The sequence below is a fragment of the Triticum urartu genome, chromosome 4A, assembly GCF_056163025.1.
Source record: "Triticum urartu cultivar PI428250 chromosome 4A, HENAU_Tu73, whole genome shotgun sequence".
Taxonomy (NCBI): Eukaryota; Viridiplantae; Streptophyta; class Magnoliopsida; order Poales; family Poaceae; genus Triticum; species Triticum urartu.
Window position 1 is genome coordinate 595,085,571 of NC_141876.1, and position 14,935 is coordinate 595,100,505.

A 14,935-nucleotide genomic window follows, 5' to 3' on the forward strand; every position below is an offset into this window, starting at 1 on the left:
TACAATACTTTTTGGAACCAAATATCTCAAAGTTTTTTTTAATTTCTTTAAAAATATTTTGAAGTAGAGTTTCTCTCGAAAACCATGGCATTCCATCCCAAAAAACAAACAAAAGAACAAAATATGTGTTCGGTTTGGTCGGCTGCTCCCTGCATCAGTCATTGGAGGAGCGAGCTCCCCAACGGCGGCCACGCCGACGACCCGGCGCCACCACCCCCTGTCCCCCGCCCGGCATCTGTACGGTGCCGAGGCCGCGATGCATGGATCCGTCGGCGCGGGTCCCTGCTCGCAGCCGGTGGAGAGAGCGCGCGCAGCGGCGGAGCACTGCTCGTGACGGCCGGCCTCACAGGTGAGCTCTGCCTCCGGATCCGGCTCCGGTTCATGCCCTCCTTCTCCAGATACGGCGTGTGTTTTCGGATCAAAGCCTGAGTTGCTCGTTGAACCAGTTTGGGTTCAGAGTCGGATCCCGTTCCCGTGCGGATTCTTGCGTGGATCCGGCGTGATTGTGATCTGAGTCCGGCTACAGAGTTCAGGTGTGTGCGTAGCGTAGTACAGTCGGACTAGAGATACAAACACACACGCGATCAATCGACGCAAAAATAAAGGGAAATACTAACGCCCACACGTGTGGGTGCTCACAACACCGTCCAAACACGTTCAGAGCCATTAGATGAAAAAAAGCACGGATCTTGAAGCGTGTCCCAGCCACGTCATCAACTGAGCATGTGGTAGGAAGGACGAACGTGCCGCACGATTGAACGCAGCTCAGTTGCCTCCCATCGCCCGCACAGAGCCCACTTCCCCACCCACAGCCGTATCTCCCCCCCCCCACACACCCACACCCACTCCTCACCACCACATCTCAAATCCCTCATGGTGAGCACGGCGACCAAAGCGAGGGTGACGGTGAGGGGATGATGGGTCGGCGTGGCTCCCCATGGCCGCCGAGGGGACAAGCAGGCGGAGGTCCTCGACTACCTCAACGACGATGAGGAGGTCGCGCCCGTAGAGGAGAGCCTTGTCGTCGGCATGATGGGAGGCCCATGGTGGCTGATGCTGGAGTGGGCGGATCTGAACTCGGCTGATGGAGCACGCCGCCATCGGGGGAGACGACGAGCCCAGCATCGGCGAGCTCGATGGAGGAGCCGCGTCGAGGAAGGAAAGGTGGGAAAGGAGCTCGGAGGAGCCGCTCCGAGATGCGGCGGCTGCTTGGCAGTGCCCGGAGCGACGCGAACTGGCGCGCCGCGCACTGATGCGGACGAGGCCGTCACGGCCTAGCTCGAGCGGCGCCCGGTCACAGGGCCGAGATGCGGTGGCTGTTGGCGGCGCCGAGCGCGACGTGGAAATGCACATCCCACACTGCTGCGAGCGCGCCGCCATGGACCACGACCCTCCCATCCATCTTCAGGGTAACACTCCCTCCCTCCCTGTGTGCATCGACCGATGGATCTCTATTGTTGCTACTGAAATCCTCATGTGGGTTTACTAATTTCTGTAGGATGTTGCTAGATTATTGAACTATGTGATTCGTCTGGTGCCTTTGATTAATTTCGTATAGCACCGAAACTAGTTAGAATCTGCTTGTAGGGTAATGAACGAGAGAGCACCAGGTTTCAGATCTGTGAACTTTTTTGTGGTTTCAGACTTGTGATCTTTTCATGGCAAATTTGATAAAAAAATTCCATGGCAATTTTGTATATGCATTAGCCATTGCAAGTTTTATCTCTGTCCTTGTTCGTAAACAATGGCATTTTGCCACATATGACTTTTTCATGTGATTTGCCATGGCACATTCTTTATCTAAAAACATGGCAAACTTGCCATGGCACCTTATCCATGTTCGAAAACATCGCAAATTTATAGATATTCCAAAAACATGGCAACTTAGTATGTTCAACAACACGGCAAACTTCCCATGGCAACTTTTGCCATGTTCGAAAATGTGTCAAAGTTGTAGATGTTGAAAAAACATTTCAACTTAATATGTTCAACAACACGGCAAACTCGCCATGGCAACTTTTGCCATGTTCGAAAACATGTCAAAGTTGTAGATGTTCAAAAAACATGGCAACTTAGTATGTTCAACAACACGGCAAACTTGCCATGGCAACTTTTGCCATGTTCGAAAACATGTCAAAGTTGTAGATGTTGGCAAGTTTTCCGTGTTCGTAAACATGGCAAAGTTTGTAGATGTTCGAAAACATGGCAAAGTTGTAGATGTTAAAAAAACATGGCAACTTAATATGTTCAACAACATGGCAAACTTGCCATGGCAACTTTGCCATGTTCGAAAACATCACATGTTTATAGATATTAAAAAAACATGGCAACATACTATGTTCAACGACATGGTAAACTTGCCATGGCAACTTTTGCCATGTTCGAAAATGTGTCAAAGTTGTAGATGTTCAAAAAAACATTTCAACTTAATATGTTCAAAAACCATGGCAAAGTTGTAGATGTTCAAAAACATGGCAACTTATTATGTTCAAGAACATTCAAATCTTGCCATGTCAAACTTAAAGGGCATGGCAATTGTTGTTCACGGGGCACGGCAAAAATATTTAATTTCACAAACCAAAAGTGGGATTTTTCTACATTTTCTTTGGAATGGGAACTTTTTACTTTTTTTGACATGTCATTTTTTACTAATTTTTTTGACATGGAAAATTTATTATATAGGGAATGGCAATTTTAATTTTAATACGATGGAAAATTTTACATTTTTCTAGAACATGAATTTTTTTAATATATAGCATGGCAAATATACTTATGTAGCCATGGAAATTTGTACTTTATTCCCATGGCAAAATTACTCTATTTTTGCCATGGCAAATTTTAATCCATTTTTGCCATGGCAAAATTTACTACAGTTTTTCCATGGCAAATTTTACTCTATTTTTGCCATGAAAAATACCACGGCATTTTTAACTTATGAATTTGCCATGGCAATATAATCTTTGTTTGTATGATGGGAGTTTCCATGTCTTGTTTTCTTCTGGGTCATAAAAAAAATCTTTTTCACCAATGGCATTTTTTGCTTTTTATAGGGGCTGGTATTTTATTTTTCATATCGTAGCGAAAACTGGGCTTTTTTTGGTTACCGGGCTCTTTTTTGGTTTGACAGGGAAACGACCTGTATGGCGATCTGGAGGCTGTTCGAGCGCTGGGGAGATCGTACGGAACGAAAACCGTTCGGTCGTTGTCCCTCCAGACCGGACGTGCGGGCAGCCTCCTCCCCTGCCACACGTGAAAATCGTTCGGCCGTTGCCCCTTCAGACCGGACGTGCGGGCAGCCTCCTCCCCTGCCACACGTGTGGCAGTTATCAGGACCCAAAATAAATATTGCGTATCTTCTAGTCTCTATAAAAATAGTAAGATTATTATCATTATCAATCAATAATACGAGGCAAAGAAAAACAGACGGAAGTCGCCAACTTGGAGCAACGGAAACAAATTCCGAGCTCTGAGAGAAAAGTCCTGCCCTGTCCTATCCACCATGGCCGGCCGGCTCGCTCTCTCCAGGGTATGTGTGCTACTTTTTCATCATGATTTCGCTCTGTTCTTGGGTTCAGGAGGTTGTTCCCGTCCAAAGGAACACTAGCTAGTCTTCTTTTTTGTACATGTACGTACATGTTATCTGATGCTCATCGATGCTGAAACTGCAGCTGCAAAGCACTGTCTCTCTGTCCTGTGTTTCAGATCGATGCCACTTATGTTAATGTATGGGTTGCGCTTGCTGTTGCCGTTGTCTATGCCAATGTTAATTTTTTGCTTGTGTTTTGTCTCACAGGCTGCAAAGCATGTTGTGGCTGCGGCGGCGGCGGGGGCGGCGTGTTCAGCTCCTGCCTTCAGGGCACCTGCTACAAATACACATTCTGGAGCAGGTATCTTTATATGGCCGCTTCTCTCTCCACCACACACATGAACTACATCCTTGATCGGTATATATACTTTTGTGGCAACTGCAAACTAGTGCTAGCTTGACTTAAACATGGCTAATAACAATACTATTCTTGTAATTATTCTACATTCTACCACGCCTTTTTGGTTGGTTGTTGCCATCAAGGTAGTAAGTTTCTGCTTGGTTTGGTTCTTAATCAATGCAGGCAGTGTGCTTAGGAATCTACAGCAGAGGTACCTATCAAGCTTTGTTAGTCAGAGGGTACAAGGCGTGCAGTCTGGCGCCGCTTCTCTTTCTAATAAAGGGATTCATAGGAGTGATCCACAAAGAGTTTTACACAACTTCATCAAAATACTAAATCGAGGTAGCCGACTTTTCTTTCGCCATGTTCACGAATTAGGAGTAGGGTGTGCATTTTTAGTTTTTTACACATAAACGACATGCGAATTGGCTTGATAGCTTTTGTGTGCATGGGTGGATTCTGTTCTCTATGCAGGAATTTCAAATGCAGCAAGGGAGGAAGTAAGTGTTCTTAGCACAGGCATTGCGCCGGTGTATGTAGTAGAGAAAGGCCTGCTGAAAAAGCAGCTTCTGCGTACTTGTGGAGGCCTTGTAGTTACTGGCTCTGCAATCTATGGCATTAAGGCTTTGATTGATAGTTATGTTAAGGATATGGCTGAAAATCTCGAAAACACAGAAGTTGGTAAATCTGGTGGTAAATCTGGTGGTTTGAATGAAGTGGCCATGGAGATAAGCACAAAATTCAGTGACGTAAAGGGGGTTGATGAAGCCAAGGCTGAGCTTGAGGACATAGTTCACTACCTACGAGATCCCAAGGTGAGTGTGGCATTGCCATCAACATGTGTGCAGGCGTTCTAATTCAGCAATTCTTTCACGGTGCGGAGTTGTTGACCTTATTTTACATGCTTTGCAGCATTTCACACGCCTTGGTGGCAAGCTTCCAAAGGGTGTTTTGCTTATGGGCCCGCCTGGCACAGGGAAGACCATGTTGGCAAGGGCTGTGGCCGGGGAAGCCGGCGTCCCCTTTTTTCCGTGCAGCGGCAGTGATTTTGAGGAGGTCTATGTAGGTCTTGGGGCTAAGAGAGTGAGGGACCTCTTTCATGCAGCAAAGCAGCTGTCTCCTTGCATAATTTTCATCGATGAAATTGATGGGATTGGTGGCCGCAGACACGCAGGAGGTTCAATGTCGCAGAGGCAGACCCTGAACCAGCTGCTTGTTGAGATGGATGGCTTCAAGCAGAATGACGGGATCATCGTGGTCGCGGCGACCAACTTCCCCGAGTCATTAGATAGCGCCCTTGTCAGGCCTGGGCGTTTTGACCGTCAAGTCAATGTCCCTATTCCAGATGTTGAGGGCCGACGACAGATCCTTGAGGCTTACATGTCAGAAGTGTTGAGTAAATAGGCAATTTCTCGATTAAATTAATTCATGAGTAAATCACTAGCATGGCATTGACTAAATTGATGACGTACTGACTCTGATCTAAACATGCACGTACTAAGCAAACAGTAGACAAATCTACACATACTGCTAGTACTGCTAATATGAAAATAATCAGGAGCGGGATAAACGAGTTATACCCTCCAGTAGGCCACGCAGAGGCCGCGGCTTTGGTGGCAGCAGCGGCGTCCTCGGCGGCCTTCTTGTCGGCTTCAGCTTTCTCGGCGGCGGCACGGTCGGCGTCGGTGGACATGGTGATGATGAAGTCGACGTGGACATAGAGGAAGTAGACGATCGGAAGCGAGCAGTCGCGTAATCGCTGTCCAAAAACCTATTCGCCCCTCACCCCGTACAGGAACCAGAAGGGCGTGGTTTCGGAGACCTGCTCTCCCGTCGACCGTGTACGCGGCGGACGGGATGGAGTCACCGGCGGCAGCAGCAGCAAAGGAACGACGGTGGGCGTGCGCGTGAGCAGATGTGATCTGTTCGTGGCGGCTAGGGTTAGGAGACACCGCATACTTATAGGCGCAGCCGCGTGGAGAGACGTGGGCTCGACCCACGTCCGAGTCCGTGACAGCCCACGATCTGACGTCTCAGATCGATCTGACGTCTCAGATCGTGGCCCAGCTGTCAGAAAACTCTCCGTTAGTGACTGGCAAAAATAAGCGCGTAGGTGTGAACTCGGCTCGGCTCAATCCCGCAACCCGCGGCGCGTCGTGACGAGGAGTGCGCGAGGGCCTCTTCTCTTCTCAAGCTCCAATAGCATGTAGAAGAGAAACCCTTATAAACCACTCCAACTCTCCTTCCACTTCCGGGGTGGGACTAAACTTCCCACCACACCTAGTGCCATATAACCCACATGGGCCCTTAGAGATTTTTCAGAAATTGCAATATGGGCCTAGAGCCCATCTCAGATTTCAGCAATCCCCCACCAGATCTCGAGGGCCCATTGTGTCCTCTGTTCCAATTGCTGTTTCGATATACCAGTGTTTCAGTAAAGACCTGTTAAGGTTGAACTTCACCTAGAACAAGTGGCTACACTCCTTCACAACTGAACAATGGACTATGCCTTGAATTGTCAGTTTGGCTTAAAGAAGTTTCACTACATGTCTTACTAGTACTAGGCTGCCGAAGGCTGACCCCTCGGGTGGAGCATATAAGTCACACTCCTGGCCTATTCATGAGCTTACTAGAGATCACCCCAATCTCATAGACTGTGACCAGCAGTCGGGCTCATATAGGTGTGTTCCTCCAAAGATCGCTCTGTAGGATAGCATCTTGCTTTTATAAGCTTTGGAACACATTGAGACCGTAGTCATCCTACCATACAGTATCGAGAGTATTGCATCTCCAACGGAGTGGGTTAGTATAGTTACTCTCCTCAGTTCACCACTGGCTTGTTTTCCCAGGTCCTAGTTCACGGGATCTCCGATCACATAGGTTGGGTTACCACCATGGCAACTCATGTGGGTCTCATACCCATCTCCCTCGATGCATTATCTATCACAACACGTGATAGCCCTTTTGTAAAGGGATCTGCCAGATTCTTAGCCGTATGGACATAGTCCAACGTTATCACTCCGGAGTTTCTTAATTTTCTGACAGCTTTTAATCTCATTCTTATGTGTTTGGTGGACTTCATGTTGTCCTCTGAACTCTTAACCTTGGTGACGACAGTCTGATTGTCACAGTTCATAAGGATAGCCGGAACCGGTTTATCAACTAATGGCAAGTCCATCAAAAGATCTCGAAGCCATCTCGCTTCAACACCAGATGTGTCTAATGCCGTTAATTCTGCTTCCATTGTCGATCTCGTTAAGATCGTTTGCTTGCAAGACTTCCAGGAAACAGCGCCACCTCCAAGAGTAAACATATACCCAGTTGTGGCCTTCATCTCATCAGCATCAGAGATCCAATTCGCATCACTATACCCTTCAAGTACCGACGGGTATCCGGTATAGTGAAGTCCATAGTTCATAGTACCTTTCAGATAGCGCATAACTCTCTCAACAGCATGCCAATGTACATCACCCGGTTTGGAAACAAACCGGCTCAGTTTGCTCACAGCAAACGCGATGTCAGGCCTCGTTGCGCTCGCTAGGTACATCAGTGAACCAATGATTTGAGAGTATCTCAATTGATCTTTAGCCATGCCTTTGGACTTTCGAATCAATACGCTAGGATCATATGGTGTTTGAGATGGTGTGCAGTCCGAATATCCAAAACGACTCAACACCTTCTCAACGTAATGGGATTGCAGAAGTGTGATCCCACCCTCATTATCTCTCAGTAGCTTGATGTTCAAGATAATATCAGCCACACCAAGGTCTTTCATCTCAAAGTTCTGAGATAGAAACGATTTGACCTCCTCAATGACTTTGAGGTTTGTTCCGAATATCAGTATGTCATCAACATACAAGCACAGTATAACTCCTTCGCCCCCACCATGGCGATAGTATACACATTTGTCAGCCTCATTAACAACGAAACCAACAGATGTCAGAGTTGTATTAAACTTATCATGTCATTGCTTAGGTGCTTGTTTCAGGCCATATAAAGATTTTATCAACCTACACACCTTTCTTTCCTGACCATCTATCACAAAGCCATCAGGCTGTTGCATGTAGATTTCCTCCTTTAGCTCTCCATTTAGAAAAGCCGTCTTAACATCCATCTGATGGACGAGAAGACCATGTGAGGCCGCCAACGAGAGTAATACTCGAATGGTGGTCAGTCTAGCCACAGGTGAATAAGTATCAAAGAAATCTTCCTCTTCTTGCCGGTCATAGCCCTTGGCCACAAGCCTAGCCTTGTACTTTTCAATCGTACCATCGGGCCTAAGCTTCTTTTTGAACACCCACTTACATCCCAGTGGTTTGCAACCATAGGGACGGTCAGTGATCTCCCATGTCCCGTTAGCCATGATGGAATCCATCTCGCTACGGACCGCATCCTTCCAGTAGTCAGCTTCTGGAGAGGCATACGCTTCTGAAATAGAGGTGGGAGTATCATCCACGAGGTACACGAAGAAATCATCACCAAAGGTCTTTGCAGTCCTTTGTCTCTTGCCCCTACCAAGGGTTTCCTCGTCATCCTCCTCAGGATTTTCATCATGTGTTTGTTCATAATATTCCATAGGGATGGCAGGTTCAGGAGTCTCCTCAGATTCCTGTCTAGAAGTGCTTTGCATATCTCTCATAGGAAAAATATCCTCAAAGAATGTAGCATCTTAGACTCCATAATTGTACCGATCTTCTGGTCAGGTACCTCAGATTTCACTACTAGAAATCTATAGCCAATGCTGTTCTTAGCGTAACCCAAATTAATGCAGTCCACGGTCTTATGTCCAAGCTTACGCTTTTTGGGGATCGGCACGTTGACTTTCGCCAAACAGCCCCAAGTGCGCAAGTACGAGAGTGTCGTCCTTCTCTTTGCCCATTTCTCATAGGGAGTGATCTCACTATCCTTTGTCGGAACTTTATTCAGGACATGACATGCCGTCAATATAGCCTCCCCCCACCATGCCTTGGATAAACCCGATGTATCTAACATGGCGTTAACCAAATCAGTTAGAGTATGGTTTTTCCGCTCGGCAACCCCGTTTGACTGGGGTGAATAGGGAGGCGTCCTCTCATGAATAATGCCGTGTTCCGCACAGAAGGAATCAAACTCACTCGAGAAGTACTCTCCACCACGATCTGACCGGACTCGTTTAATTTTCTTTTCAAGTTGATTTTCAACTTCTGCCTTATAGATTTTAAAGTAGTGTAGAGCCTCATCTTTAGTATTTAACAGATACACATAGCAATATCTAGTGGAATCATCTATCAATGTCATGAAGTATCTCTTTCCACCTTTAGTCAACACACCATTCATCTCGCAAAGATCAGAATGTATGAGTTCTAATGGTGCCAGGTGTCTCTCCTCCGCGGCCTTATGAGGCTTGCGAGGTTGCTTAGCTTGCACACATGAAAGGCACTTAGAACCTTTGGCTAAAGTGAAACTCGGGATTAAATCCAACTTGGCTAGCCGCGTCATAACACCAAAACTAATGTGACAAAGACGTGAATGCCAAACTTCAGATTCATTAACATTCGAATGAATATGGTTCACGACTTTATTACAAAAATCTGCGAGGGAAAGGCGGAACATCCCTCCGCTCTCATAACCTTTTCCAACAAAGAGTCCATATTTTGTAACAACTAATTTATTAGACTCGAAAACCAACTTAAACCCTTCTCTACATAGAAGGGAGCCACTAACGAGGTTCTTCTTGATGGCGGGGACATGCTGCACGTTCTTCAGCTGCACGATCCTTCCCGAAGTAAACTTCAGATCGACCGTGCCAACACCATGAACAGAAGCACTCGCGCCATTCCCCATCAATACGGACCCGTGACCTGTGACCTGGTAAGAAGTGAACAATGAAATGTCAGCACACACATGAACACTTGCACCTGTGTCCACCCACCAATCGTTGGGTTGAAACACTGAAAAAACAGTAAATAAATTACTGTACCCAGATGCACCATTCTCATTGTTGCCCACAATCATGTTGACAGACTTGGAGTCCTGTCCTGACTTCTTGTACTTGTTTGGGCACTTGTTGGCCCAATGTTCAACCGAACCATAAGTAAAGCAGCCCTCGTCCTTCTTGTTCTTATTGAAGGTCTTCTTACCCTTCTTCTTAAAGTCGGTATTGTGTTGGACACCGTTCTTTCCCTTGGGCTTGTGGGAGTTGAAGTTCTTCTGGTTCACCATGTTGGCAACAGAAGTCCCTTCGGCCCCTTTTTCGTGCGAGTCTTTTGCCCTCGAATTCTGCTCAACACTCAGATGGCCAATAACATCCTCCACAGAGAATTCACGCCTCTGATGTTTCAGAGTGGTGGCAAAGTTCCTCCAGGAATTAGGGAGCTTAGCGATTATGCAGCCCGCAACAAACTTGCCCGGTAACTCGCACTTGAGAAGCTCAAGTTCCTTAACAATGCATATTATCTCATGAGCCTGCTCCAATACAGGACGGTTTTCAACCATCTTGTAATCGTGGAACTGCTCTATAATATACATCTCGCTCCCTGCATCGGCGGCCCCGAATTTAGATTCGAGCGCCTCCCACAAGTCCTTGGCGACATGCACATGTAAATATGCGTCGACCAGTTTATCTCCGATCACGCTAAGAACTGCTCCGAGAAACACAACGGTAGCCTCCTTGAACGCCTTCTCCTGTTCAGGAGCAATCGTTCCCGTGGAGACACCGATGACCCAGAACACGTTCATAGCCGTGAGCCATAACGTGGTCTTAGTCTGCCAACGCTTGAAGTATGTACCGGTAAACTTATCCGGTTTCAGTGCAGCGGCAAAGCCACTTGCCGAGAAATTCCTACACATAATAGGTTTTTGAATTGTTGAGTAAATAGGCAATTTCTTGATTAAATTAATCCATGAGTAAATCACTAGCATGGCATTGACTAAGTTGATGACGTACTGACTCTGATCTAAACATGCACGTACTAAGCAAACAGTAGACAAATCTACACATACTGCTAGTACTGCTAATATGAAAATAATCAGGAGCGGGATAAACGAGTTATACCCTCCAGTAGGCCACGCAGAGGCCGTGGCTTTGGTGGCAGCAGCGGCGTCCTCGGCGGCCTTCTTGTCAGCTTTAGCTTTCTCGGCGGCGGCACGGTCGGCGTCGGTGGACATGATGATGATGAAGGCGACGCGGACGTAGAGGAAGTAGACGATCGGAAGCGAGCAGTCGCGTAATCGCTGCCCAAAAACCTATTCGCCCCTCACCCCGTACAGGAACCAGAAGGGCGTGGTTTCGGAGACCTGCTCTCCCGTCGACCGTGTACGCGGCGGACGGGATGGAGTCACCGGCGGCAGCAGCAGCAAAGGAACGACGGTGGGCGTGCGCGTGAGCAGATGTGATCTGTTCGTGGTGGCTAGGGTTAGGAGACACCGCATACTTATAGGCGCAGCCGCGTGGAGAGACGTGGGCTCGACCCACGTCCGAGTCCGTGACAGCCCACGATCTGACGTCTCAGATCGTGGCCCAGCTGTCAGAAAACTCTCCGTTAGTGACTGGCAAAAATAAGCGCGTAGGTGTGATCTCGGCTCGGCTCAATCCCGCAACCCGCGGCGCGGCGCGTCGTGACGAGGCGAGGCGAGGCGTGGCGTGGCGAGGCGGGCGGCGGAGGAGGAGTGCGCGAGGGCCTCTTCTCTTCTCAAGCTCCAATAGCATGTAGAAGAGAAACCCTTATAAACCACTCCAACTCTCCTTCCACTTCCGGGGTGGGACTAAACTTCCCACCACACCTAGTGCCATATAACCCACATGGGCCCTTAGAGATTTTTCAGAAATTGCAATATGGGCCTAGAGCCCATCTCAGATTTCAGCAAAAAGTACATATATAAGGCTTATTTTTCGCGCTCTCTGATGCAAAGCTTTGACCTTAACTCCATGAATTCTTCCATGCAGGTGTCTACAGGCAAGGGTGTGGATGCAATGACCATTGCGAGGGGAATGCCTGGGTTTTCAGGTGCAGACCTTGCAAGCCTAGTGAACGATGCCGCTCTCAAGGCTTCCATGGATGGGGCAAATGCTGTTGGGACTGATCACTTCGAGTACGCCAAGGACAAGATCCTCATGGGCAGCGAGCGCAAGTCGTTGGTGGTATCTGAACAATCCAGGAAGAAGACTGCGTACCACAAGGGTGGGCACGCCCTTGTTGCTATCCTCACAGACGGTGCTGAACCTGTCCACAAGGTCACCATTGCGCCCAGAGGAAATACTCTTGGCATGGTGGCGCAGCTGCTGGGGGAAGACAGTGAGCTGGAACTCTCCAAGAAGCAGTTGCTGGCGATGCTGGATGTGTGCATGGGAGGGCGAGTGGCTGAGGAGCTTATATTTGGAGAGGCCGGGATCACCACTGGTGTCTCATCTGACCTAAGCAAGGCGACTCAATTGGCGAAAGCCATGGTCACCAGGTATGGTATGAGCAACCGGGTCGGCTTTGTTTCGTACGGCAATGACGGTGATGGTGGCACTGGCGTGACAACGGCCCTGGTTGATGAGGAGATAAAAGCATTATTGGATAACGCTTACCGGAACGCAAAATCGATTCTCACGGAGCACAACAAGGAGCTCCATGCGCTAGCAAATGCCCTCCTGGAGCATGAAACTCGCACTGGTGACCAGATCAAGGAACTAGTTTCGACACACTAGTAGAAAACAGGTCTTTGGTTCAGGCCGGGTCAGCCCATTAGTCCCGGTTCAGTCCAGAACCGGGACCAATGTGGGCATTGATCCCGGTTCGTGAGCCCAGGGGGCCGGCCGGGCCACATGGGCCATTGGTCCTGGTTCATCTGGACCTTTTGGTCCCGGTTGGTGGGATGAACCGGGACCAATGGGCCTCGCTCCTGGCCCACCACCATTGGTCCCGGTTGGTGGCTTGAACCGGGACCAAAGGCTCCCCTTTAGTCCCGGCTCATGTCACCAACCGGGACCAATGAGGTGCCTATATATACCCCTCGCTCGCGAGCAGAGCACCCCAATGCTCTGTTTTTCTCTGGCCGAGGGGGAGAGGGCTTTGTGGTGCTCTAGCTCACCTCCTATGCACACAAGGTGTTCGATGGAATGCCCGAGCCACACTACTTAAGCTTTCTCCTCTCCAAGCTCGACCTCCAAGTTCCATTTTCCATAATATTTGTCTAGATTTAGCGGTCCGTCACGCCCCATCCCTGTCTTCACCGCCGTCGATCACCCATGCCGAGCTCATCGCCGGCACCACCGTGGTGAGCCTCTTGTTCTTATCTTCTTTCTGAAAGGAAAAATATTCTTACTTGTATGTTTACATAGATACTTGTATTATTTTCTTACTTTTATTATTGCATCTTATATAGTGCGATGGTTTTGGTATCCGCCCCCGTCGGCCCTCGTCCTGTCTATGATTCGGATGTGGTATATATATTATCTTTATAACTATTGGTTCATTTATTATTTATGAAAATTATGCCGACCAACGTGACATAAATTTTATTTATGTAGGATGTATGTGAATTGGAAATGCCAACCGACCCTATTGTCGAGAGGTTAAATTTAGTTGAAGAAGAAAACAATTTGTTGAAGGAAAAAATAAAAAAAATTGAGGAGGAGAAGATGATATTGGAGTTGCATGTTGCGGATGTCGTCGATGATCACAAGATCAAGATGGATGCAATGCGCTTGAAGATTAGAAAGATTAGAAAATATGCCATTCATACCGAGGCTTGGTATCATTATGCCGTTGGATCAATTGTTACCTTAGTTGCGATTATGATCGCATTTGTTTTCGCATTGAAATGTTTTACATAGTTTCAATGTATGGTTTAATTAATTAAATGCTCTGGAGAGCTATATGTTGTTAGATGATAACTATGTATGCACTTTGGTTTTAATGTGATGATGAACTTCTATTAATTTGGACACTTAATTATATATAATGCACGCAGATAAACCGGCAATGGATGTACGGTGACAGACACACCTGCGAGTACATTAAGGGCGTGCATGAGTTTCTCGATGCGGCTGAGGCAAACAAGCAGAATGGTTTTATGTGTTGTCCATGCACTGAATGTGGGAATACGAGGTCTTACTCTAACCGGAAAATCCTTCACTCCCACCTGCTTTATAAGGGTTTCATGCCACACTATAATGTTTGGACGAGGCACGGAGAAATAGGGGTTATGATGGAAGACGGCAAAGAAGAAGAGTACGATGACAACTATGTGCCCCCTGAATACGGTGATGCTGCAACGGGGGGAGCTGGTGAAGATCAAGAGGAACCAGACGATGTGCCCAATGATGCTGCAACGGGTGAAGCTGCTGAAGATCAAGAGGAACCAGACGATGTGCCCGATGATGATGTTCTCCGCCGGGTCATTGTCGATGCAAGCGCAATGCGAAAGTCAAAAGGAGAAGCTGAAGTTCGATCGCATGTTAGAGGATCACAAAAAAGGGTTATACCCCAATTGCGAAGATGGCAACACAAAGCTCGGTACCGTACTGGAATTGCTGCAGTGGAAGGCAGAGAATGCTGTGGCTGACAAAGGATTTGAGAAGCTACTGAAAATATTGAAGAAGAAGCTTCCAAAGGATAACGAATTGCCCGACAGTACATACGCAGCAAAGAAGGTCGTATGCCCTCTAGGATTGGAGGTGGAGAAGATACATGCATGCCCTAATGACTGCATCCTCTACCGTGGTGCATACAAGGATCTGAACGCATGCCCGGTATGCGGTGCATTGCGGTATAAGATCAGACGAGATGACCCTGGTGATGTTGACGGCGAGCCCCCTAGGAAGAGGGTTCCTGTGAAGTTGATGTGGTATGCTCCTATAATACCACGGTTGAAATGTCTGTTCAGAAACGAAGAGCATGCCAAGTTGATGCGATGGCACAGTGAGAACCGAAAGAAAGATGGGAAGTTGAGAGTACCTGCTGACGGGTCGCAGTGGAGAAAAATCGAGAGAAAGTACTGGGATGAGTTTGTAAAGGACCCAAGGAATGTATGGTTTGCTTTAA

At 47.7% G+C, this 14,935-nt stretch overlaps 1 protein-coding gene across 1 annotated transcript; it reads left to right on the forward strand.

The window, feature by feature from the left end:
• Positions 1-3,484: 3,484 nt before the first annotated feature.
• LOC125554949 (ATP-dependent zinc metalloprotease FTSH 5, mitochondrial-like) lies at positions 3,485-12,866 on the forward strand. Its single transcript, XM_087519129.1, has 6 exons — positions 3,485-3,526; positions 3,794-3,887; positions 4,074-4,268; positions 4,401-4,741; positions 4,839-5,315; positions 11,851-12,866. The coding sequence occupies exons 1-6, from the start codon at positions 3,500-3,502 to the stop codon at positions 12,595-12,597; spliced, it is 1,881 nt and encodes a 626-aa protein (XP_087375255.1). The 5' UTR covers positions 3,485-3,499; the 3' UTR covers positions 12,598-12,866.
• Positions 12,867-14,935: the final 2,069 nt, after the last annotated feature.

Excerpts from the sequence above, each read along its gene's own strand:
- LOC125554949 (XM_087519129.1), top strand. The coding sequence starts at position 3,500 with ATGGCCGGCCGGCTCGCTCTCTCCAGG. Across the intron at positions 3,527-3,793 it reads GCCGGCTCGCTCTCTCCAGG|GCTGCAAAGCATGTTGTGGC; the intron begins GTATGTGTGCTA and ends TTTGTCTCACAG. Across the intron at positions 3,888-4,073 it reads AAATACACATTCTGGAGCAG|TAAGTTTCTGCTTGGTTTGG; the intron begins GTATCTTTATAT and ends CCATCAAGGTAG.